This window comes from Poecilia reticulata, linkage group LG4 (assembly GCF_000633615.1).
Source record: "Poecilia reticulata strain Guanapo linkage group LG4, Guppy_female_1.0+MT, whole genome shotgun sequence".
Taxonomy (NCBI): Eukaryota; Metazoa; Chordata; class Actinopteri; order Cyprinodontiformes; family Poeciliidae; genus Poecilia; species Poecilia reticulata.
Genome location: NC_024334.1, coordinates 64,565 through 91,577, shown reverse-complemented (window position 1 = coordinate 91,577; position 27,013 = coordinate 64,565). Strand labels below are relative to the sequence as shown.

General features: G+C 38.9%; 1 protein-coding gene across 1 annotated transcript in view; it reads left to right on the top strand.

Annotated features, from left to right (window-relative positions):
• raver2 (ribonucleoprotein, PTB-binding 2) overlaps positions 1-27,013 on the top strand; it is an 82,334-nt gene that overhangs the window by 45,420 nt on the left and 9,901 nt on the right. The window contains exons 3-10 of the mRNA XM_008406157.2: positions 2,007-2,314; positions 3,223-3,387; positions 14,099-14,290; positions 19,289-19,409; positions 22,908-22,990; positions 23,088-23,186; positions 23,935-24,046; positions 25,939-26,291. Of these exons, the coding sequence (XP_008404379.1) occupies positions 2,007-2,314; positions 3,223-3,387; positions 14,099-14,290; positions 19,289-19,409; positions 22,908-22,990; positions 23,088-23,186; positions 23,935-24,046; positions 25,939-26,291 (1,433 nt within the window). The remainder of the gene's footprint in view (positions 1-2,006; positions 2,315-3,222; positions 3,388-14,098; positions 14,291-19,288; positions 19,410-22,907; positions 22,991-23,087; positions 23,187-23,934; positions 24,047-25,938; positions 26,292-27,013) is intronic.

The following is a 27,013-nucleotide window of genomic DNA, read 5'->3' as shown; positions in this document are numbered from 1 at the left end:
CCGAGTAGACTGTGAGCGCGAGGAGAAGTTTTGAGTAGAAGTGTTACAAGTTTTGAGAAGAAGGACATGAAGTACTGCTTTCAAAATGAAAATATAATTGGATACATATCTGATTTAGTACCACATATGGAAATGGCACAAATTGGATTTTTTTGGGGTTGTGAAAAAAATCAGAATTGTCATAAAAAAGTTGAATATGAGATGCATATGGGCAATTTTTTTATGCATTTGTCTGCTTTGTGAGTGTAGCCTCAGTAAGAGTGCCCATGTCTGTATATCAGAAAAGTTCGGATTGCTTTCAACATCACAAATGGAGCTCTGTTACCTGTAATTTGAGTCTGAAGCCTCTTCAGTTTTAACACCAACCGTGCAGTAAATAGCTTCTTTATTTTTTCCACCAGTAATGGCAGATGAGGTACTCTATTAATCCTCCACTGTGTCAGGCTTTTTACATTGCTGTATATCATGCAGCTTTATTGTGGGAAAGCAGAAAAGGGACGTGCAGTACAAGCTTAAACTGCCTGTGAAAATATTGCAGCTTGAAGAAAATCCAGATAGAAAGGAGTAATAATGGTTCCAAAATAAAGATGAAACATCTTTTAATTATGACTTTTTCTACAGCCAGTATAGCTGATGTGAGTTCACTGGTAGAGCACTCCAAACTCTTATTTTAGGAAGATAAGCTGCATGACTTCATGGTCAGGGTCACATAGTCGAGGTTTAAAATCTGACAAAAAGAAAACAGAGTGGGTTATTTTCTGATACAACGTTATACATGTGAATAAAGCACCATTTTCCAGAGCCACAGTGGCATTTTAGTCGGGTCAAACACTCACAGTGTCCGGCACATGCACTCTAAACTACAGAAACCCACCTGACAACAGTTATATGTGTGTAACATCAGGCTCCTGAAGGATTTTAGCAACATTAACCAGATATCCAGCTACTCCACTTTTCTACTTTTTTTAATTCATACTGTATGTGCACAACAGCAATGCTTAGCTTTGTTCAGATTTATTCAATATGTTTGAAACCTAAAAAAGCGTCTTTTATCTGCAGAATCTCAGTTTTACGGCAAAGGCTTAATCTATAGTTTAACAAATTAAAATATGTGTAGATTGTTTTTATTAACCTATATTGTACCTTGTTCAAGAAATAATGCCAGAGGTCTAAATGAGTTTTTCCTGTTGTACAAAATAACTCTTCAAATTATTGCTGGATAGTCGTTAGCTGTGCTCCTGTCTGCCCTTCCTCTCAGATGTTTTGTTTTTCCTTCTTAATCGCACTCAAATACATTTTGATATCAGATAATTATAACCTTAGTAAATTCAAAAAGCAGCTTTCAGTGACATCCTTTATAGAAAAAGAGATCCAACATGACCCTATTTGGAAAATTGTACAATTTATAATCAGTGCCCAAAACCCCTAAATTTTTTCTGCTGGTCTATTGTGTAATAATAAGGAAGAGATTTACTAACTCTAATGCGATTAAACCTAGTTTAGTGTTGTACTCCATTAGAGAGATGTTCAACCTGAATGATGCAGGAGTTTTAAGGTGTTTAATAACTGCTGAATGTTAACGACGGTAAACAGTCTCTGTATTCCTGTATTTATGACTGTCATTGGTTTGCCCCTTTTAGTCGGTTGTTTTTAGAGACAGTTTGTGTGTGTCACAGTGGATTCCCCCACATACTGGCCCCCTACTGGCTTTCTAGCTAATGTGTTGTCTTTCTCTCTGTGTATGTCTCTGTCTGTTTTTTATGACTGTGTCTGCGCCTTCTGTTGTTTTTTGCCTAATTTCTTTTCGTTTTGCCACATTTGGCTGGTCATCTTCGTTCTTCCGTGTGCTTCCGGGCATGTTTTGCATGTTCGTGTGTGCTTTAAATGTATGTTGGTGTTTGTGTTTGTCCCCACCCATGTATGTGCATCTCTTTCTTTGTGTTTGCTCCCATCCTTCGTCTTGTCTTCTCCCCTTCGTCGGCGTCTCCATAATGTCCCTCCTCCAGCCTTTGTGACTTTGCTGAACGGGGACCAGGCTCAGGATGCCATCCGCTCCCTCCACCACAGCACTGTCCGAGGACGCCTGATCAACGTCACCCTGCAGCCCACAGATTCCCTGCTCTGCCTCACCAACCTGCCCCACACCTTCACGGCGCAGCAGTTCGAGGAGTTGGTGCGCTTGTATGGAAACATCGAGCGCTCCTTCCTGGTTTATAGTGAGCTAACGGGCCACTCCAAGGGATATGGGTTTGTCGAGTACATGAAGAAGGACTCCGCTTCACGGGCCCGCTCGGAGCTGCTGGGTCGACCTCTGGTACGTTAAACCGAAAAACAAAATGGCAACCATACAATTTGGGTTTTTAGTTGTGGAAATCTCCTTATCTTTATCTTAGGAGATGAAAAAGAAGGAATTTCAGGTTTCTTGTGCCGTATGGTGTCCTGTTGACCCTCTCTTTACACATATGACTACTATGTAAATAAACCAGTTAATAAAGTAATAAATAATTAAATATGACCTGCTTATGTAATAGCTTAAGAAATTTCTAAAGTGTTTATAACATAACAGTTACTAAAGGAGTTATAAGTGTCATTTTGGAAACATCCTGTAAATTGTTGCGATCATAAAGTTTTTCAGAATTTCACAATGTCCCCAAAACATTCTGAAATTAGATTTATTTTACCTTTTCTTGCTACAAGATATTTCATGGTCTCCTTGATATAACTAACCAGCTGCAGATTTATGTAATCTTTGACTTATTTTTAAAATGAGCAAATCAATTTCCTCATTTGACTCAAAGATGAAAGTGAGTCAAGATGAAAGTGATTATACATAGATAATTAGACATTTTGTTAAATATCAATTTAATATCTCTTAGAACTTGATTTGTGGTACCAAATATGGACTCTACCAGTTGAACTTTGAAAAGAAAAACTCAAACTGCAGCTGTGTAAATAAGATGGTTCTTATTCTGATGGCAACATCTTTGTTTTGTTGTACAAATATCCTTCAATTCAAAAGCTTTCTGAACTTTTACTTGTGATGCTTGAGTGACTTCAGACTCTACAGATGGAAAAAGAGCTCAATTCCTGTACAGTTTTTATACCACTGATAAATTTAGCTCAGTTTGCACTAAATACATTTAATCCATTATCTATACTTTTAAATGATTTTCATGTGGCTGACTGAAAATCTAAACTTGGTGTCTGTGCTGAATGCTGCAGGGGGATCGGTCGCTGATGGTTCAGTGGATGGATGTCAACCAGCTGAGCCAGGAGGAGAACCTGCACTCCAAGTGTCTGTGTGTGGACCGGCTGCCTCTGGACCTCTGCGACTCCGAGGAACTGGCCCAGCTCTTCTCTGAAACGTACAAACCAGTCTTCTGCCAGGTAGGACTCAGTCACTCTTTTGCCGAGCTTCCTGCCCACAGAGCAGGCCTCCCATACTCAGCTCCTCCAGACTAGCAACAGCAGGAATTAGCGAACACCTGGTGGAACTGTGAGTCTGTTGAGCTCATCTTACCAAATATTTATCAGTCCAGCGCTCCTAAGAAAGATGGAAGTCGGCATAATAGAGAAGCATTATTGTGATGACGTGCTGAAGGCGGAGTGTCAGAAAGAGTAGGAGCTTCTTAAAGAGACGGATGCAAATTTTGAGTCAGATCTGTTTTAAGTTATGATATACACGACATTTTAATAACAAGTGAAGGTAACATAGTTACTTAATTATGTTATACATATATATATATAGAGAGAGAGAAAGAGAGAGAGAATGGAGAGACATTTAGGGAAGGGTGGTTGATGTTTTTCTAATGCATTGCATTTTCTTGTTTTACTTTTATGATTTGATGAATTTAGGGGGAAAAATATATTTTTCATTGCTATTGTTACACAAACATATCCATAGGATCTATGGCTTAAAATAATATGAACTATAAACTTTGAAAATCCCCTTCATCTCTATACACACACCTTTTCCAATTGATCACCACCAGGTGGGTGGTGCACACATAAGATTCAGCCTCTCTTTTGACCTTCCTCTGATGAAATCTAAGCCTTTGTTTTTATTGTGAGGTGTGGCTGCAGCATCACCGCCCTTCAGCTTCCTCCCTCACATTTCTCTTATCTTTTAGTCTTTGTTTTCTTTCGTATTTGCTTCATCGGCTTTTTTTCCACTACATGTACTCCTCCGCCTCATGAACGTTTAAAGTTCACTCAGTGGATATCGGCCATCTCCTGCATTTCCAGTTTTAGCTCCACCCTTCTTCCCCTCCCTCCCACATAGAAATCAATACACCCACATCATCCAGGTCCCATGATGCTTTGTGGGTGTTTAGCTCATGTTGTTTTGCTGTTGCAGAGCCAGCAGGGTTTGACCTAAAGTTCAGCTTTTTTCTGTATTGTGTATTATTCGCCTCTAAGTGAATGTTTTTTTTAGTGCATTTTAACACATATACATTTGTATATTTAATGGAAAAAGCTGATGAAGGCCAAGTGGACACSAGGCAGAAACAAAACATCCACAGATTATTTTACCCAATGTCACATTTCACTGCATGGATCACTGTTTAGCTCTTTCAAATTATTGTTATGTTAAAATTAAAGTATAAATACATGTATTTTACTCTGATTTAAAGTGAGAGACTGGTTGGCATAAGAGCCAAACAGTGGCAAATAAATGGCAAAATAAACTTCAGAAATCAGAACTGCTTTTTCCTGCTGTTTAACTTTCTCTCATAGTTTGGTTTTATTTTCCCAGCTGTTGGAGGCTCATAATTCATTTCTACACGGCTGTGGGAGTATACTTAGCATTAACTGCACACTCGAAAGCAACACGTACTTGGCGTGCATGCTCTACTCTTATTCTCAGATATGATGAGGTATGTAAGCCCTCTTGTTAATTCCTCTCAATTTACAACTTTTTCTAAAAACAAACAAAATTACTTATTTAAAACTTCTAAAGCAGCACAAAGATGCTCTCCTCTCTGTTCTGTTTCAACTCTGCAGCGCCTGCGAGTTGTTTGCACATACAGTGTTGCACTTCTGGCATGTTAGGACATTCAGGACTCTGTGAAGATACATGCAAGACCATCTGTAGCAACTAATTTTCTCTCCCTACACTTGTAAATACAGTACAAGTCGCAGCACAGATGTCGTGAACGCGTGCATTGTTTTGTTTCTTTGTTCAATGCTATAAAAAAAATCTGAATTTCATCAGAATAGAGGATTAAACTCCAAATATCCCTGATTAAGTTTTTATGGAAAATATGAAATGAATAACTTTTTTTTTCTTCAAATGTTCAACTTGTTCTCAGTTTGAGGTCAAATGGAACACGCAGGAAAAACAGAAGAAACTGGTCTAGTAAACTGCTGTGTACATATATGCAGTTATGTTGGTAACAGTATTTACAGAGGGGCTCTATGTAACAAGTTTGACAATCACTGGTTTAGATCAAAGCATATTCATGTTATGGGCATGGCTTAGTCAAGTTCACTTCAGACCCTTAGTAATATAGTACGAGGAACTTGATCAATTTAGCAATTAAAGTATCACTCAGATTAGACAGCATGCGTCTGCTCTCAATTTTATAATTGTAAATTATAAAATGTACAATTACAAATGTATAATTGTAAAATTTTTACAATTTATATTTATTGATGCTCTCTAAAACAGTATGATAAATACTCACGTCAACTATTTCCCCAACACATTTTCAAAATGAGTAAAAGAAAAATCCACAAAATAACCTTATGAGTCTTAGTGCCCTCCAGATACTTATAAATTATTAAAAAGGCTGTTTTTCATGAGATTAAGTCCTCTGTTTGTCTGATGTGCAAATTATCAGACAGGAATCCAATTTGGTAATTTATGACAAGACTTACAAATTTGTGTTAAAACTGAGGACGGTTTGGTTTGACGGGCAGGTTGCCCTTTGGAAAGCTTGTGGAAATTGCAGTTGCACTTTATTCTTTTTTTAATTCCCACATCTCAGCTTTATTGGTTCTGTAAATAACAACATACCTAATAACCTTTAACTCTTTGGAACCTGGAGTGGAAGTCCTGTCTTCACCTAAAACCACAGCTGCTTCCGTCTTACAGCCTTATTAGGCTCATTAGGCTGTAATGTTTGGCAAGCATGATGCCAGTTTGGTTCATTGCATCTTCATGTGCTTTACTCATGCTAAACTTCCTCCGGTCCTCTTCTCCAGTCTTGCATATAAACACCGTTCCTCCACTGTGTACCTTCTTGACACCTTTTCTTTGTTCAGAGTGCACTTAACTTGTGGCCTTGTCCTGAGTGCTGTAATTCTGCCACCTACGACAGAGACCCTCCAGACAGCACTTTAGCTTTATTCAGACGAGAGAGACTGAGGCAGGAAATGTCAGCCATATTAGAAGAAAGGACAAGCGGATGGAGATGTAGGGAAGGGATGGAATGACGAATGCCAGACCTGTTAAAGAGGACGGCGTGATGGAGGTGACGGGTGACGGCGTTGAGCCTAATGGAGCTACGAAGACGCGAGGTGAGACAGCAGAGGGGCGTAGGCGGGGATGTCAGGGTGAAAGGATTGTTGTCATATATGCAGGCATAAAATGTAATAACGATCTTTGAGGGCGAGTTAAACACTCGCACTGACACGCAGTTAAGTTAAATTTGTCATCTTTGTGTGTGTGTGTTAAAGAATATATGTGTGGATAGAGCACAGACACAGACGGGTTAATCAGAATTAATGTAGCCCAGCGGAAGGTTTCAGAGGCAGAGTGACACACGGCGCTCAACGTTTGTGACTCTTCCTCACTTTGTTTATTCCTGACGTTGCAGTCAAACTCTGAGCTGTAACTATGGGAACTGTTTCAACAAAGATCAAATGTATATTCATACTCCTTGAACTTTTCCCTATTTGTCAAATCACAACAATGTCCAATATATCAAATCAGCAGCTCAACATCAGTGTGTACAAGACTGGAATCATGAGAGACCGCTAGGATTTTACATTTTAAGTAACATACATGCTAAAACTGCATGCCATTGATTTATGTGGCCTGCTGAATAGACCTAATGGCCTTCAGTGCCAAAACTACATGTGTGTGTGTGTATATATATATATATATATATATATANATATATAAAAGCCCACAAAGAGTTTTTGGGACAGAAATGAGTTGAAAAATGTGCAGCAGTCATGAGCTGTTATCTTAATATTCACCAGTAGTGTCACAGTTGTTTGTCTTCCTGTTATCTTGCAGTCATAATTACAACCAAAAAATCCAAGATGTTTTGGTGGAATTTTATTTAAAGAATCAAATCTAAGTAACTTGTATTTGAAGTTTATGCTCAAAGATGAAAATCCAGTGCTGACTTTTGTGTGAAGAAGTTGCCTTAATAGTAAATAAAGTTGACCTCAGTATAGATACAGCTACTGTTATAAAGAGACTGCTAGTCATGCAGCACGTAAATCTGACCCTTGAAGGTTTATGAATGGAAGTCTTAGTTGTGATTTCTGAGATTAAAACTATTTTTGTTGAACTATATGTGAAATGTTGTTTGGATGAAAACAAACACTGCACTACACTGTGAGCACACCACCCCCCTGATGACAAGACGGTGGGAGTATCATGCTGTGGGGAGGCTTTTTCTTTAGCAGGAACAGGGAAGCTCCTTTTGAAAACAATAATCATTTTCTTCCACTTCATTATTTTGTGCTACTTTGTGTTCATCTTAATTACACACTGAAGTCTATAGTTGCAATGGAACAAACTGTGGAACGTTGAAGGGGTATGAATACTTTTGTAAGGCATACAGTGGTAAAGAATGGTGTGTAGGAAATATTTATCAACAAAAGCAGTCGTTTTGCTGTGGAGGGATCTCATTTTGAAAATGAACGGATCTTAATGGGAAGCACATGTTCTCTGCAATCGTTGACAATCATTGCTAATTAAACATTTTCGAGCACAATCTTCAGATTCTTGACACAATTGTTGACCTGCTTTTGTGAAGTTCTTTTTCAATCAAGTCAAATTAAAATAATCTACAGTTATTGTGGAATCCTGATTTGCAGAAAGATGTGGAAAATCCTGATGAATACACATTAGGAGACACTTAATATTTGATCACTCAGCCTGGAGCATAATTTAATTCCACTTTTACCATTTTTAAAAATAATTATTCTTATTGTTGCATTACAGTCTGCTCAGTCTGTGACAGCGTTTTGCTTAAATTCAGAGTTGTGCTGCTTCTTTCTCACGTATCTGAACACTTAGACCTGTCACTGAGGGAGGTCACATATATTTCTCTACAGACAGTTGTGACAGGGCTGTCATGACCTCATCACTCCTTTCAGACTACTGACGCGGCCGTTTAAGCTCGCTTACACGCACACACATGCGCACGCCCACGCACACACGCACACACGCACACACACACACACATCCTCTGACGGATGCTCCTGTGGGTCCCAGCCGTCTTGGTGACGCAGTCAGCGTCTCTCAGCTGGGGACCGCAGCTCCACTTCAGCAGATGTCACACACACTGATTGCTAACTTTACATTTCTTTGTGATGTAGGTCTATGCAGTAAAAGTAAAAATGTTTTTGTTATTATTATTAATGTCCCAAATATTTACGCTTGTTTTCTCTGTACATTTTCAGAATTTGTTTCTTTTGTGGTGCTTTTTGCTCTGGACTGGACACTTTTTTCTAAGATTGATTAATAATCCTTCTTTTCGTTGAGGGAAAACACTTTACTCGGATTTTTAAGGAACTAATACTATCTAGTAATGATCTGAATCAAATATTATTCGCCAATATGTTTCTAGCTCAGAACTTTCCAAGCTGTCTTGTTAGCAAGAGAAATGAGAGACTGGTGCTGAACAGAGAAACGGCTCGGTCCCGAACCCCATTCAGTCTGGAACATAGGAGTGATGTGACAGAAAAAAATTATTCTGAAACTGTTGACATAACTTGAGACAAGTAACGAACTCATTGTACTATCTGGTGATATAAGGAAAATAAAAAATATGAAGAACCTGTTCATATGGAGAGATGAACAGGCACTGGATGTGGAACAAATATATATATTTACATTTCTTTAAAATTAGGTATATATTTTTTTCTACTCTGAATAAATCTACTCCATTTGAAGGCTTGATGTACTTCTAACATTTTTAGTGTGAGGTCTTTGCATTTTTACACCTCTTTACCAGAGTTGGAATTAAATACAGATCCGGCTACGTTAAGACAGTTCAGGTACTAATGAGTAGTAGTCAGAAGGCATAAAAGTGCAAATATCCTCAAGTAACATTGATAGTCAAGGCTTTTTAAGCAATAAAAACATGCATTATTCAGAGAACTAAATAGTTAATAAACGTAACAGTCAACAGAAAAAGCAGAAAGCTGAGTATCTTATTGCTGTGTTAGTAGTTAAATCATTCATAGGTCATCACACTGGATTAAAAATTCAGACCACTGTGTTGCTGGTGATTACCATAAACCTCACATTTATTATAAAGTTCATTAAAAGTTCACTGCAGGCTTTTTGACACAGGTTTACCCCCAAATCTCTAATCTTCATTCAAGTAGAATTTATTTTAAAAGGATTCTTAAGGGCGCCAACAAGTGATGCAGTAGATGTTTTTGTTCAACAACTGTTTTGCAATGTGAGATTTTTTTTCCCCCAGTGAACAAATGTAATCAAATAAGTTTAGATTTTTTTGAAATCTTGTTGTGAGATTGTACTACTGCAATAAGAGGAATTTATTTTAAGACGTTTTACACATCTTTACCAGAGTTGCCAAAAATTCCTGCTGGCGCTGTGCCGCTCTGCTCAATATAATCTTAAAAACCTGCTTTGATTCACTTTTGCCATTTTTTCTTTGGACATAGCTTCATGCAATAGATTTGTTTAATGAGATTTTCCACCTAAACTACCTGTTGGCACGCGCATGAAAAAAAAAAAAGCTTTCCTAATTAGACTGACAAAGGGTAACTGCAAATTGGAGGAGAATAATTTCTGCTGGGCCAATCTGTTTTTGATTTACATCAGAAATAATTTAGAGGGTGAAAGATGAGGTGCCAAACTCGTGGACTTAATTACTCTTTAATTATCAGGAATCACACCTTCAGGACACAGCAGAGGCACATGGGGAAATGAAGAGTAGGAGTTCACTGTAACACTAAAGGGATTCTAATAAAACGCTGAAAAAATTCAAACATGGTGTGTGGAGGGAAATTAAATCTTTTGATATCTCTGTTAGTCTGTTTTTTTTTCATTCTTTGCTGAAAACATTAGTTTGTATGTTAAAGACAGGAACACATACCAGGGGAACTTGATGACAGCTGGCATTTAAAGAGCTCACATGTCGTCCAAACAGGTCTGCTTTAATTTTACATAATAGTGCAGATCTGAATAAGTGGTGCAGCTGGAGGAGTTGGGAGTTGAGGAAAAGCTCAATTTGCGTTTATGTTCCCATTGCACACTCTCATTGATATTTTGAAATCCATTTTCAAAAACACACACACACACACGCACACACACACACACACACACACACCTACACTTGTGCTGTATTCATTGCCTGAACTCAAATCTAAACGCGCTTTTATTTGTTTGTCCTTCTCGTCTTTTCTGACTCACATCATCCGTCAGCCCTCTGTTTCTCGCGCTCTCGGCTTGTCAGTTACTCAATCCATCACTGATGTTTTCCTCCCTCGCTTTGCTTTCCTCTTCTCCTCCTCCTCTAGCATTTTGCCTCCATCTCGTCCTCACTCTCCCTCTCTTCCACACACCCACCCGTTTTTCCATCCATCCGTCTTTCAAGTGCTCGAGTTGTTCAGGTGATTTCCACGCACTTTGCTTAATATATGCTGATGATAATAACCTATCGACCCACTCCTGCACAAATATATGCATTTCCCTCTCTTTCCATCCATCCTTTGTTCAGACCAGAGGGAACGGCAGACAAATGAGAGGAGGGTAAAAGTGGATGGCCACTTGATTGAGCGCTGATGCAAACAGGCCCCAGTTTTCAGACTGAAAGCACATTTGTTTCTCTGATTCATGCTCCGTTCATTTCCCCCCTCCCCCCACAAAACAGGCATTTATTTAATTTTGATGTAAATGTTGTTAATATCCATCTTCACATGGTGTAATGCTGGAACTATAGGACTAAACAAAATTGATGATGGTTCATGTTATGAGCACAAATGAGAAAAATTGAAAAGAATGATTAAGTCTTGTTAAGATCTAAGCTAAGATCTTTAGCTTTAACAGATATGGTAGAATTAAGATGAATTATAAATTTTCATTAAAGACAGTTTGATTCACCATCGTATTACTGCAATATTTAGATCAAACTGAAAAGGCAAGTGGAGTTTTGTGACAGAAAAAGAAAAGGTCTCATTAAAATACTGAGGTTCAGTAAAGCTGGTTTGTATGAAAAGTAAAAAAAAAAATGTCCTCGGATAGTTTTCCATTCAGGACACTTAGAGAAGTTTGACTGCTCAGGAGGAGCTCAGTGTAGTGTCTATTATTACAGGAAACTCAAATAGCTTGAGAAGATCAGTGTTAACTCGTGGTACCAAACTCATGGTACTGTCTCCAGGCAGTCATTGTACCAATAGACACCCACAGTGCATTTATTTAAGATTGGGTCACAAAAACAGGTTGGGCAAAACCTCACCAGCAACCATACGTTGACCTCGTCTGCAGAATCAACTAACAAAAAAAGAAGACATTCACAAAGAAAAGTAGAACAAAAAGCTGAAAAACACCATCTTAATAGCCTTTTTTCCAATAATAACTCTTGTGGTATACAACATTTAAAACCAGGAAAGCATTTTGCATTTACATTACAGAAAACATGAGGAATTTTTCCATAGAGTATCAAACAAGGGAATTATGAGTTGTTTGGATCATTCTATCAAGAGTAAAATGGCTAACTGATTAATAAGGAGCCTTTATTTAATGCCACATTATCTTAAGCAGCTCATTCAAACCATCAGGTCTCTGCCTACTTCCTCAAACCACCTGCTACAAGCTGCTGTTGCTGGCTTATTTCTCCTTGTAGCAAAGCAGCTTCCCGCTGCTTAGATTTCTAACTAAAAATTCCCGGTGCATTATGTGTATTCCCATCTCTGTGCAGTGTGGGTTAGTGCTCTCTCAGAAGAAATCCAGCACTTGTGCTGAGATTCATTGACTAAATACTCTCAGGAGCAGAGCCCATTGTCCCAGTACAACAGAGGAGCCGTTTATAGAAATGGAAAATGGCATAAATGTTTCTAGGAATTCTATCAGTCCACATATGTGAGTGGTGTTGAGATACTTGGACTGGGTTGAAGCTATGCTAATTCTCCAACTGTTAACACCATAATGATCTGGCAGGACACTGTAGTGCAGACTCTGCCTCGTTGTTTGTGTTATATGAATATTATGTTCCTGAACAGGCTGTGAAACATTCATTGCACATTTGATCAATGCTAAATTGGCCTTTTTCACATTAGACCCTCTGAAACATCGGACTTTGTGACTTATTGGACTTTGTAGCTGATCTGAGTGCTCACAAGCAAAGCTTGTTCATACCAATCTTGCATAATTTTTCTTCCTTGTTTTAGTCAAAGGATAAACATAGCTCTCATTTTAGTTGCATCAAAATTTCAAATAAACACACCAGAAACTGTTAGCATGGTATGTGTCATTGGAACGCTTTTACATTTTAGAAAAATCTATAAAGTTCCCATTTTAATGTGGTTTTACATCAGGAAATGCCTCAACTCGATTTATCCAATTTAAATAAAAAATCTATTGGATCAACAATACAGTATTGGGAGTGTCAGCCATTAGCTTTTAGCCATCATTATCCAACCATTCCCATTAGCTTTACTCTATTAGCCTTCTTGCATTATTTATCTGTTCTTTGAAATCGTAAGTGTCTAAACTTATTGTCTGAGAAATTTGTTCCTTGACCAGGTTTATTTACTCGTCTCGATGAAGGACAAATTAAGCCACTACAAACAGAAAACCTGCTATATTTCTTAGAAGGAACTGTTATATTTCTCATTACAGAATTTTGAAAAAACAATTATGCATCAATGCATGCAATTATGCATCAAACTAACAGTTAGATCTTACGAGAAGTTGGCAGAGCTATCCTATCCCTGACTGGCATAAAGAAGATCAGAATCACTTAGTGTGGAGGAAGGTAGTTTTGTGAATGCAGGATCTTGCAGCAGTAAGTTCTAGTTGTCTGGCAGTCAAAACCCGTCAACGTCGGTGGAAGAATTACTCATGAATGTAGGACCAAGAAAGAAACGCGTGAGAAAATCAAACTTGGGGATTGATCAAGGTGCTCACTCATTGTCATCTTCAGGAGAAATTGTTTGAACTTAATTTGCAACATCCATCCATCCACCCATCCCATCCTCCTTTCTTTTAAATCTTTTAAAATTAAGATTGCTGAGCTAACAGGCTCAGCAGGGAAACTGAGACGTCCCTCTCCGCAGAAACTCCTACGATTCAATCTGAGGTACCCCAAGGTAAGGCTTAAAGAATGTACAATGTGATGCCAGATACCGCACCACAACTTCAGGAGTCTAATGGGGTCATTGGCTCAACAGGTCAAGGGCGAGTCGGTAGCAAAAGGGGGACAACACACTATTTGGCAAGTGTTAGGTTGAGCATTCTTGCTGTACAGTCCCTCAAGCCTGTTTTGGGCCAGCCTGAGGGTCTTTCCCCAGTGGGACCTGCCTAGTACAGATCCAAACGGCTTTGAGGCAATCTGGTCAGAGACATGAATCCTCGACTCATGGTTTGATGCACAGCATCACAATTAATTAACAATAAACTTGTTTCATGTAGCTTGCAGTCAAAATAAAGTATCCATCCTTCATAAGATTCCTTCTTGTGCTACATTTCTTAAAATTATACATTTTCTTTTGCTTCTCATTGTGAATCCAGGTTTGAAGAATAGATGGCCAGCAGCACTTTCTAGCCAAATAGCCACTTAATAAAAGACAAACTAACCAAATCATGACTCTGCCCGAATGACAACTCAAGAATATTTTGTTGTAGGGTAACTCTGGGTTTCTGTTGTTTTCCGTGCCGTAGCTTGCCCAGGATGAAGGGAGCCCAGTGAGAGGTTTTGGTGTGGTGGAGTACGAAAGCGCGGAGCAGGCTGAAGCTGTGCTGACGGAGATGGACCGAACTCTGGTGGGAGGACAGGAARTTCGTCTTTCACTCTGCACCCCCGGCACCTCAGGGAGAAGCACGCTGGCTGCTCTCATTGCTGCACAGGGTATGGTGAGTAAACCGCGCACAAAGAGCAGCAGCGCCAGCAGCACAGGCATGAGGAATGGAGCGCATTGTGTGCACCATTCACCACTCGCAGCTTTTCAAGAACAAACTAACGCCCACATGTTGGGTTTTGAACCCCCTCTCTGTTGAGATTTCATCTGAACATCAATTTTTCTACTAAAATTCTTTGTTTTGTATCTAACCCATATTTGTTAGGAAATTCTAAAAGTTGAACATTACCAGTTAATCATATTATACGCGCATTTCTTATACGTGCAAGTCAGTCTTGGAAGGTTACTTGAAATAATGATGAATCAGTGTTGCATCTGGGTTTGAGGCTAGTAAAACCATAAAAGAAATCACGATCCTGTTCAATTTTAAAATTAGACATTTGAAACAAAAACTTGTATCATTTGGTCAGTAACATTTCTGAATACGTCATACACCAGCTGAAAAATCCACACCAACATGAAAATGTGATGTAGCAAGTTTCCCACCACGCTCACATTTAGCCCCGGCTACATTGAGTCAACATTAGAGCACATGTGGCCCTGAAGACGATTCGATTAGACTGTGAACACACCAGGTTCCCAGATAACCCAGATGTTGTTTAGATGCTAAAAACTGACTTTTCAATGGAAGGCTTGGTCATGTGGCAAATTTTGATATCTTGCCTTGTAACAAAATGTTCCTTATCCCCCATATGTCGTCCAGTCTGCTGCATATTGACAATAATTGATAGAGCAGATTTGTCCATGCTGCTGTTTTACACCAACCTCTTTAATTTACAGCTCATCTTTCATTCATGAGCCCTTACATTTAAATTGGGAGCCTGAGTTGTTCTCATTATTGTAATATATGGGAGTTAATTATTTGTTGAAGTGATGTTGCACAGTTAATGAACTGCATATTAGATCCTTCTCTAGGTATCTCAGAGGTCTCTGATCTCCACTTCACTTTGTAGCATATAAGAAATGAAGTAATATCTGCYATGATTAGCAGTTGATCAAACAAAMAAAAAATCCATAAAAATAACACTTATAACCTTAAACAYGTCTAGCTCTGGTGAAATGTGCAGCGTCAAAGCAGGGGTTTTTTCATGTAGGAGGTTTTTGGCTGTATGTTGTTGCTCTCTAAAACTCCACTGTAAATTTAGTGCAACCTCATTTGTTAGACCTCAGATTTCGTGWGTGCCACTGGCATCACAACATTTCCTATCTGGAAAACCATATGCTGCATCACCGAATCACTGAACTTTGCGAGCATACGAGGGAAAAAATGCTCACAGCTAATTGTGAAGCTAATGCCAACTGGTTATTTTGCATTCAGAGCTGAGACGAACCAGGGTTTGACTTGGTTTCACATGCATGAGTACCCTCTGGCTGAGAGACTCTTTGGAGCTGCGATGTCCCTCCTACACAGTGCTGTGGTTGCAGAGAAGCATTGACATGATAATTATAGTTCTGCAGACTGATTGGGCTCCTCCACTGTCTCCCGTTGCCTGAAATAAACTAAAGTCACAGCTTAAGACACAGCAATGTTCTCACACATATATATGGGCATCTAAGTGTATGAGCACCAGCACACAGGATCAAATGCAAGTAAGAATTCATGTCAGCTGAAGTGAAGGGAATGTGCCTGATAATCTTTGTGGGTTTGGTTGAGTAATTAACCTGAAATTATTGCCCACACTCCTGACAAACTCTTTTTGAGAAGTTACTTTAAGATGTGCTGGAGGAATCGGACAGGTTTACAACTAAATCATTTTTACTTCTTCCTTATAATTGATACTGAGGAGTTTTTCTTTTCAAATCAATGCAAAAACCAAGCTCCTATAATTGTCCCCACAGCGTTAGCATCTTCCTCAGCTAGTCTCTTACAATGGCTTCCTGTTGCTTAGGGCTGGCTTCTTCCTCATCACCCTGTTAATTATCTCCCACCATTGATTACTGATTAGACTGAGATCTGGGCTGTTAAAGGGTGGCTGTTGGCTCTTCCTGTTAGCTCTTCCCGTTAGCTCTTCCCATTAGCTCTTCCTGTTAGCTCTTCCTGTTAGCTCTTCCCGTTAGCTCTTCCTGTTAGCTCTTCCTGATGCCTTTGGTTGCGTGTTTGAGATCATCATGTTGGGCTCCAGAGTTCACCAGCCAACTATGGTTTTGTCTTGAAGTGGTTGTAAATGAGTTTTTAAAAACAAAAYGCAAACAGTTGTAATTATTGTTAATGTTCAATGACCTGAATTATTAATTAGTTGTAGTTTTTGTAGTCTGTCTTGTCAAACTGAAAAGTCTGAATTCTGAAGTCTGAATTTGTGCACTWAACGAAACTGAAGTGTTTCATGGGCCGTTAAGTGAGGGTGAATTACCTAGCAAAAGGTGAGGGGAGCTTCAGCCCTGCTATATGGYAATAACACCAAATAAAAATTCATCCATTTAGTGACAGAATCTCTCTCTGAAAAATGAAATAAAATCARTCTTTATTGAATGGAGCAGGAGAAATCCTACTTTAAGAAATAATTGCTTTTCAACCAAATCCCAGAAAACCCAAACAACAATCCCTATTAAAAAAACCTTGGCTACTTCTTTGAGTCCTTGAATGTCTTCTCTTATGAACCATACAAAAAGGGAAAGACAAGAAAACATCCAGCATCCACTAAACAGCTAAATTTGTCTCTATTCATAATCAGATTCATGGTAAAAGATGAAGAAAAAACGGCATTTGATTTTGCATCCAAAGTTTTTTAATCACGTGTGTAGAAATGCTGTGCAGGATTATTGTCCTGAATATTTTAAAGATGCACATCTATTATTTGTACTTTATCAGATTGATAAGATCTCAAGAGTTTAATATGTTCTATTTTTAACAGACTACCTAATTAACACGCCGATTTTATTTTATATATGTAGAATACAGCATCGCAACACTGAGTCATGAGATATCAACGGAGCACAGAAAAGTATTAAAAGTTCCAAATTAAAATTTGCAAAATACAGGCCAAGAGATGCAGCTATGACAGCTATGACATTGTCATTTCCTGATCGGTATACAATCACCAACACTGACTGCAGGTAAAAAGGTTCCCGTTAGTCTGACTTGTGTCTGAGTTCAGAAAGAAACTCGAGAAGGACAGAACAATGAAGAGGTGAAGAAAAAGGAAGCATCAGCGAGTACAGTGAGGTTAAATCTGTAGCCTCAGGGTTCTTCAGGATTCTTTCAGTAAATGTGAACTGCTGGTAAAAGAAACATCAGACCTTAAGAAAGAGATCAAGACACACTCTGGGCTCCAGTTCTCCTCCGAGGCGGTTCTCTCATTCCTCCAGTTGGATGAGTGTGATGGTGAACGTTGAGGACCAGATGGCTCCCTCCTCCCTTCTTCTTCTGAGATACTTCTCGCCTTCCCTTCTTCACCGCTTTCTTACCTCCCTGGCATGAGTCTGCTGGTATGTAGCTGTTTTTTTTCTTTTTCTTTTTTTCTTTTTTTTTTTGGCCAGTAGGCAAACAGACCGAAGCATGCTGACATTTTCTCCAGCAGAAAAAAAAAAGAAATGAAAGCTCCTCTCCTCTCCTCCTCCTCCTGTCCTGTTCTTCTCTTCTCCCTCGAAAGATGCTGTCAGCTACGAGCGGCCTTGTTCAACACCACTAACACACACAAATGCTACTTTTTCCCTCCTGCACCCCTACACGCACACGCATGTGTGCACTCGGCTCTCCTCATCCGCAGACGAGATGCAGTCGAAGCCACTCTGTCCCCCATCAGTGGAGCTCCGTCTGTGGGATGTGACAGGGAGGAAACAGGCTGGAGTCGTGTTGTAGCTGTGGGGCAGACAGGGAGGAAATATCATCATCCTGCTAATGTTGTTTTAAATATCCGTGTCTCTGGGCCAGCCGGCGAGCTCTGCTGCCGTGCTGTCAGTGCTGCTGAGGCTCTATCACAACCAGCATTTCCTCATTCCACTTGACTCATTCAGTCCGATTCCATTTGAGTTTCCTGAATTTAATTCGCTGGGAGTAATGGCCATTTAGATTGTTGTTTGGGTGTTTCTGACTAAACTGCAGAAGTCTGGAAAGAGCTGGTCAATTTTCAACTTATGTTTAATTGAGTAGAATTTTTTTATTTTGTATTTTTTGCTGATTGAATTAAAATATACATATATGTCAGAATCCCTTATTTCAAGGTTCCATGTTCTTTGCAATAAAATAATATGCATCTAATCACTTTGCACAAAAATCTATAAAGAATCATCAACAAACTGAAACTGCAAACATTTCAGTACACAATGGTCTGTCCAGAACTTTTGAGGGGGTGTATAGTGCACATTATCCTTTGCTCTATTCGTGATGGTTTTTAGTGTTCAAATGTGTTGGAAGGTCAAAGAATCTGAAACCTAATGTACAACAATATTATGGTTGAACTAGGTGCTTTCCAGAAAAGCTGCGTTTCATTTTAATGTTCTGCATGCTGTATTTTCTGAGATGTTTCTACTGGTTTTGAGTCATTTGGTTGTTGTTTGCACCTGCAGCAATTTAATTGTATCTCAGATTTTTAAAAAAATGTGATTTGAAAATGCTTTGCAAATAAGACGCACATAAAAATCCTTACTCTGTGCATATTCTCATTGAGATTTTTCTTCACACTTCAGCCATGAAGCAGTTTTAGTTTTTCCAACCTGATGCCAATGAGTATAATTGGCTAAAAATGTGTGAATCTGAGCTCTTCTCCAGTATTTTTCTGTCTTGTTTTTTTTTTTTAAACCCTTCCAATCCGATGGCTTCAGTTTCTCAGCTCTGTCCCTCCATTTCTGTTTTTCTCTTTTCTCCCCGAGACCAACTCCTCTCTGCTGACATTGCAGATGCATCTTTATGATGTAAACCTTTGTAATGGTTACCGCTGCTTCCAGGGCCTTCTAATGTCAAGATCAAAACACATCCTGCCGTAACACACACGCAATTGCACGCAAACCTTTCTGCTAACTTGTGTGGACATTGTTTTTCTTGTCTTCTCTTCAGATTCTGAGTAACAGAAAAGGCTTACTACCAGAACCAAACCTGGCTCAGCTGTTGACCAGTATGACCAACCCAGCTGCCCTGCAGATCCTGATGAGGCCGTACCAGGGCGGGAAGAGAGGAGGTATGTCTCCCGTTCAAAACTACCAGCATTTCTACAAAGAACACTGATAATTATCACAGTATTTATGCTGTTGAGGTCTGATCACTGGCATGATCAGATCAATATTCTACAAAGCGTTTCAACAAAGCTGGGTCTACATTTTGTTGGATGTTGCTATTTGCCATGTAAAAACAGAGATATGAACATTTTATTCTGACTTAGGGTGGGCAATATGGCGATACTAGATGGGAACCTGCCAGTAGTAATGTATGTGCAGTGTTATTTTATTTATTATTATTATTATTATTATTATTATTATTATTATTATTATTATTATTTATTTCATTCACAGTTTAAGATGAACATATCACATGTTGATATTAACAAAAGTTTAAATAAGAGTTGGATGAAAAATATCTGATATAGTCTAACCCTTCTCTCAAAAGTCAATTCACTATAACATTGGCAACGAAGCATCAATCAACAATAATGAGATATTTTTACATACAAATGCTATGTAAAAAAAAAGAAAGTAGTTCGTTTTGGTTATTGAAAATAAAATAACATTTTAAGTCCTGTTCTGTTACATTGCTATCAGAAATGTGTTTTTTTTAGTTGTTGTTTTGTGTCACACACCTTGCTGCAGATGTTGACCGAGGGCCGTAAAAACACAGCAGGCTTCTTTAACCACCACAGTGAACAAATTGTTTAATGCAACTCTACTTTGGACTTTATAAATGTACAAGTGAGGCTTTCTGAAGACATTTTGTCCTCTTTCTCTGCTAGCTAGCTAATGAAAAGGATGTAAACACTTAGCTGAATGTTTGCTTTCCTGGTCTGGTTTGTCTGTTTAACTTTCTACTGGTTTGTCAAATGTGTTGAACTTGTATCAGTTTATCTTTTGGCAGGGTGACTAAAATGATAACACAGTGGTTTATTCCTCTGCTAAGAGCCTCAGCCTCAAAGTATTTTTTCTGCTCATGACATCAGTCTGAATGCTGAGTGCATATGGTGTCTAGGTATCAGACGGTAATGTAACACTGACAGGTATGAAATTTATAAATCCACAAACCGAATATCGACCGCAACAAATACACCGTGTGCACATTTATGAAGCTCCTAACTCCAAGTAGGACAAGCGTAATGGATTTAGGCTTAACAGGTGAAGTGGACTTTATTCAAATTTTACGATTTCAGGAAATCTTTTGTACTTGCATCAGATAAAGTTCAAAAGACGAGAAAGCAATGGGCAACACAATGGCAGTGGTGAAATTATTGTGAAATATTGTGGGCAAAAGCATTTCAGCCAGTGTAGTTTTGAATTATAACAGATTCTAACATCTACACTGATCAATGTTTACATTCTGGTATGAGAAGATCCCCTGAGAAAATATAACACCCAATTTCTTTCTGTTTGCATTGATGTTTGTTGAAACATATAGAATATGTATAACTAAAAACCACTGACCCAAAAACTTGCACATCAACAGCATGCATGCGCATTCAAGACTTTGCATAGTGTAGCAGATTTAAAGGCCTATCAAAGCCTTAAACTATTTCAGTAATCTTCTCACTCCAAAGGGACTCGCCTGGTAATCAAAGACCTGCCGTCTCTGAGTGCGTCTGTCTGTTAGGCTCTCCTATATAGGCTTCTGTAATCATCTAGTCTTCATTATTTGATGAATGGCTAATCAGGTATTAAAATGAAATTGTGTGACATTAGTGGAACAAATGAGAACAGGAAGGAGGGAAGATGGGAGAGGTGGTGGCGCTCTCTTAAACAGGAACATGCACAATTAAATTCTAAAATTAGGACCTTGATTAAATGTTAAACTTTCTGCACCTATTCTGGTGGAGCCCACCATTAGCATTGACGCTTAGATTTATTCTGAGGGGGCGGTGAAATTTGTGGGTAACTCACTGCATATTAAAGCTGAAGGAAAGGCAGAGGTTGGATGGTGCTGACTTATGAGTGTGGTGCATAAAATCAGTCATAATCTCATAAAATGAGGCTTCTTCTGCTATTAAAGCTAACCTAAAAACAACAGATTGTGTCATTGTGGTTAATAGGACTCAGTTTTGACGTTGTTTTTGCTTATGTCTTGTGGACCAGCTATCGGCAAAAACAACTTAATGAATTAGTATTAAAATGATTCCCTCATCGTGTCCCTGTACTGATGCACCACTGTATTGTTTCTTCTAATGTGAACAGGAACTTGAGCTCAGGTTGTTACTAATATTCAGTACTTGCCCAGTTGACCCAGTTTTCACAAAGTACATGCGAGCTATTGGTCCTTCATCTTTAGTTCACTCCACAGATTGAATCCCAATTGGGGATTTGTGCAAGGCAGTCAATAATGTTCGCTTTGCCCTAGTGGGGGTACTTCATCACCAGCAGGAACTTAGTTTTCGGTTCTTGTCATATTGGAAGACAAGAACACAACTTGGATCCAGTTTAGCTGTTGACTTCTTTAAGTTTGCTCCTTCCAGCTCTAAAAGATTCCCAGTTCCAGGAGTTTAAGATGCACTTCACATTTAAATGCAGCATGCCTATGGATATCTCATTTAGTAAATCAAGCTGGACATCTAAAAGTTCCCATGGACTAGTTTACGTCAGGGTTGTATTTGGACCACTGAGCAGCAGGCCAGTCCCCTTTTCTTCCGTCTAATGTCTCTATCTCAGGAGTGACTTTACCTGAGGAATGCAGCAGTTTTAGCCCGTGTCCTGGATATGTCTGTGTGTGTGGTAGCTGTTGGGCATTTTTTGAAGTTCTTCCATACTCTTCAGTAGCTTTGCTTCACAATGGTCCCACGGCTGAGGTTGTCCCGGTTGCGTATGCATCTTTTACTACTGAACGTTTTCCTTCCACTCAACTTTCCATTTATATAAATGCTTACAGTACTCTTTAAGCTACCAGCTTCTTTAACAAAGATTTCTAACAATAATTTGTAATTTGTCTGAGAATCCAAATGTTGGATTTTTGTTTATATTATGAAATAAGAATGTTATGAATGTATATAAAGATATTGATGGAATTGATTGCTTAATGATGTCCTTATTGGGATTCACATATCCTATGTAGCACATAGATGCTTTTTATTATTTAAAAAAGCATTTTTTCTGTTAAATTGGATCTCAGCATCAGTCTCAACAGTAATGGTTTTTGCCTAGCTGGTTGCCTTATGCAACACAAAGAAAGCCCACAGGTAATTGCTGTAACATTTTCAGCCTCTTTGGATCTAAACAAAATTGTACATTTTAAACACATTTGTTATGTGGTCCATAATTTCTCTGATATTGCATGTCTTGTGTTGGTTATGCAACAGACAGCTGTGTGTGTGCATGTGTGTCTGAAATGTGCCTTAAGTGACTGACTACTTACCGTAAATGACTTATAACTTTATGTGCGTTCAATTTTGGGATGATTGATTTTGTCCATTAGTGGCTTTTAAAAAATAGGAAGAAAAAGGCAAGGTGAGGCACTGATTGATGTTTCTGTGCATCATTTTGTTTTTCAGGAAAGTACGGGCGTAATGCAGGCCTCCCGTTCCTCAGACCTCCTCTCACTGCTGCCCTCCTAACACTAGGAAAGGCTCACCAGGTCACATTAAACGCATCATCTTTGTGAGATTTTCACAGCTGCTATGTTGGTTCCCATGTGAAAGTGAAGTTTTTATTATTTTGCTGTAACCCTACAGAATGCTATGGTTGGTAACGGACTTGTCCTCCAGAATCTCCTCCACATGCAGCTCGCTCAGCAGCAGCTTCTTCACATCAAAGACAAGCGCATCAGCAGTGTAAGACAGCTGAGTTTTTGTGTGTGTGTGTGTGTGTGCGTGTGTGTGTGTGTGTGTGTGTGTGTGTGTGTGTGTGTGTGTGTGTGTGTGTGAGGCATTTTGCATGAATTATTGGGAAAGGTAGATAGTGTTCTTTGACACATGTTCACTTACATTTCCAGCTACTGCACTAAACGCATAATGAAACTGAATCACCTGAAAATCACTCTGCCTAATTGTCTTTTGTTTTGTTTAAAGTAAGACCTGGAGGTGATAAAGTTTCCCTTGACATTTCCATTTACATATTTTCTTTTCAAATGTCTCTCATGTTTTCTTTAATTGCTGAGAAGAACAAAGCTAAAAGTCACAGTCGGTGATGCTTAGATGCTGAAACTTGCAGACCAGATGTTTTACTAATGTTATTTTCTCCCTCAGGCTCCCCACAGCATTGAAAACAATAATCCATTATGTATTTTAAATGTAGCTTTTCTATTTTTCAACCCAGTGGCATTTCTGAATGAATCCCACATCTATGGCTTATGCAAGAAGGAAAAGTGTTTAATAAAAATACAAACTATGTCTGTTGTACTCTACATTAGTTTTCATTTTATTGTGTAAAATGCCCTAGAATTATACTTTTTTGTAAATCGTTTTATGTTAATAAAGTTGGACTGAGTGTGTCTTTTTCTACTGTTTCATCTCTTCTCATTCATCTTTTGCTACTTCTTCTTCTCTTCTCCAACACTCGTCTTTCCTCTGCCTTCATCAGGTCACCAGTCTGCTTGGAGACCCTTCCAGGCTACTGATGCAGAAAGCTTTGTCTCTGCGACCTCCAGGTCTCTTGCCTCTGGGGAAAGGCCTCCTGGGAGATTCCCCTACAGGTGAGCAAAATTTACTCATAAGACACCACTGAAACAGTTGGGTGGTAGTATAAATACATGCTTGTTTTGCTAACTAGCTCTGTGTTAAAGCATTTAAGGGCAAAACGTTAATTTATCTTACTACAAATGTACGATAGTGTTTGTTAAAAACATTTTATAACTGTCATCTCACTGAACACTAAGCTTTTCATCTACAGTGGACCCCCGCCTATTCACATCTATTCAATGTTTGCAAATTGACCAAACGTTAAATTTCTTTGGAACCTCAACTCCAAAGTATTTGGGCAAAATTCACCACTTCATGCGATTTTTTTATTTTATTTTTTGTAATGCTGATCTAAAATATTCAAAAGAAAGTGCAGCTTGAGAAGCTTAGCTGGTGTTTGCAAATCAATCAATACCGCAATTTGGTTTTTAAAATCTTATTAGTCCCAAGTATGCGGATGAGTAGTCCCAAGTATTTATGAGCAGCAGTTTTCCCTAACCCCGACGAATATCGAAGTTCACCGTGTCACCATGCTGTTGAGACAACAAACTCAATTTGTCATGGACTTGAAATAGCAGATGGAGTAATAAAGTGTTGATTTGTACTTCTGGCTGTTTATATGTTATCAAACCTTCACTTCCACAAAAACATGTGCAAACTCAGTTTCTAAACATGTTCCTTTAAGGTATATTGTATCCTAAAACACAGAGATAGCTAACTGGGTATGGCTAGATGGTTCAAGTTAGCCAGAACCAGATAGCTAGCTAGTCTGCTAGCTACTCTACATAGCTGGCTAGCTTCCATTTTGTGGCACACACCCACAAAATGGAAAAAAAAAAAAAAACAGTCAGGGTAAATCAAACCTCTGAGAGAAAAAATGTTCTGGAGGAATTCAACGTTGCCTTTAGTCAATAATGTTCTCTATTTTAAAGTGTCAAGTCAGGGTTAGGTCATCAAGAAGATGCTTAAAGAAGAGGATGTTAAACAAACTTGAGATCTAATCCACATTGTGTTCATGCTCAGCAAACTATTCTTAGACCTGTAGTGCCCAACGGTAGGGGTATCTTCATACTGGAAGATCGTTGCAGAATGTGAACTCGCTGACACAAAGTGTAAGTGTTCGGGTTGTAAGAGCCGAATATCTCACAGCTGTACATTACTGTACAAAACATCCCCAGGAAGCAGCGGTGCATTTTCAATTTAAATCCCCAGCAGAGACGAGCTGTTGTTGCTTTAAAAGGAAATGATATCTCACATATAATGCACAGAGAAAAAGCAGACATTTGCGTGTACTAATGTATTTGTGGGTCTGTCCTTCTGTGTGTGTTTTGTTTGTGAAGTAAAGCCATAATCGGTGTTAGCTTGGAATGTTAGCCTTAAGGCTCGTTAGAGCCAGTTCTGTCATTGTGCTGCAGAGGTTATTTGTCACAGCGTTATTAGATCTGTAATATTTATGACCGCGCGTGTTCACCTTTAGAGTTGTACGTGTGTGTGTCTTTTGTTTATGTGTACGCACATCTTTTTGTTATTAAACCCTGGAGTGAGCAGAAGAGATATTGGGAGTGTGCAGCTAAATGCTGAGCTGTAGATGAGCATGATAAGTGATGAAGGATGAGCAGGAAGCCCATTGTAAAATATTACAGTCAGCTCTACAGAGACAGTCAGGCTGGAATCTCAGGTTTCACCAAGACAGTTTTTTTCTTCCAGAGGAGACAGACACTGATGGTCATCAGTAAAAGCCGTCTCTTATAGAGTCTGGCATCCTTCTCCCACCTTACTTTGCTTAATTTCCTCTACTTTATTTCTTCGCACTATCTTTCTCCTTTCTTATCTTCCCTTTTCCTCTCATTCATTTCCTTTGCCTTTTTTTTTAATCTCATATGTTTTCCCATCTTTTTCATCGTAGAGTTGCTCCAGGAGTCTGTGCCAAATTCTACCCACAACCCTACAGTAGTGGTGTCAGCAGCAGGTGTGATGCCGTACCTTCAGGGTCGAGGCGCAGGAGCAGGCGGGGGAGACCAAAACATCTCCCATTCTGTGTCAACAACCCCTTCTGCTTCCTCCTCTTCCTGTCCCACCTCCTGCGACAGGCAGCCGGCTCCTCCCGGAACGATGGGGATCGCCCAGTCACAGGGCCAGCTGTTCTCTTTGGGCATAAGTAACTCGGGCCTTGGCCCGCCTCCACCTAAGCCCCCTGGAGGAGGGTATACATCATCAGGCCAGCACAACAGCTCAGATGGTAACAGCCTGACTAACATGGTGAGCATAGCAAGGTGTAATAACGCCACCCTGTTCCATAGCTTCTTCCTTCTGCATGCAAGATCAGACAAGATCAAACTCTTCTAGTCTCTGAAGATTTTTGTTTTACCTGCTTACACCACATTTCTTCCTTATTTAATATGAATCAGGCCTGGAACCGGTGTTTATATTAATACTAGATTAATCTATTGATTATTATTCATTAATTGATTCTGCAGATTTTCATTTAACCACTAAAACTTTTTCTAATATAGTGTTAGAATTACATTAAAAGATGCAAATAGACAAAAAAGAAAATGACGTATTTGGCCTAAAATGCAATAACAGCATTCCTAGATAATGACTTTTTTTTTTTTTTACGAATTGTCATTTGCTGTAAATTATTGCAAATGATGAATTTATGCCACTTGCGTTCAGGGCATTTTTACAAAGGTTGTTATTCCTCTGACTGTGTTCTTTCAGCAAAAAGGGCCTTTTGTGAGTCTGTATTTGCCAGCTAATGATTAATCAATTACTATATTAGTTGACAATTACTTTGATAATCAATTCATTACAGTTATTCCAATTAATCGTTTCAGCTCTAATAAGAACCAACTGTAACTGCTGGTAACAAATAATTTACTGTCATTCAGGGTTTGGCAATTTCTTTTCCTAAAAAAATGAGTGCAACTATTGACTGGACACAACTTTTGCAACTATATTAGTCATAAACTGCTTATATA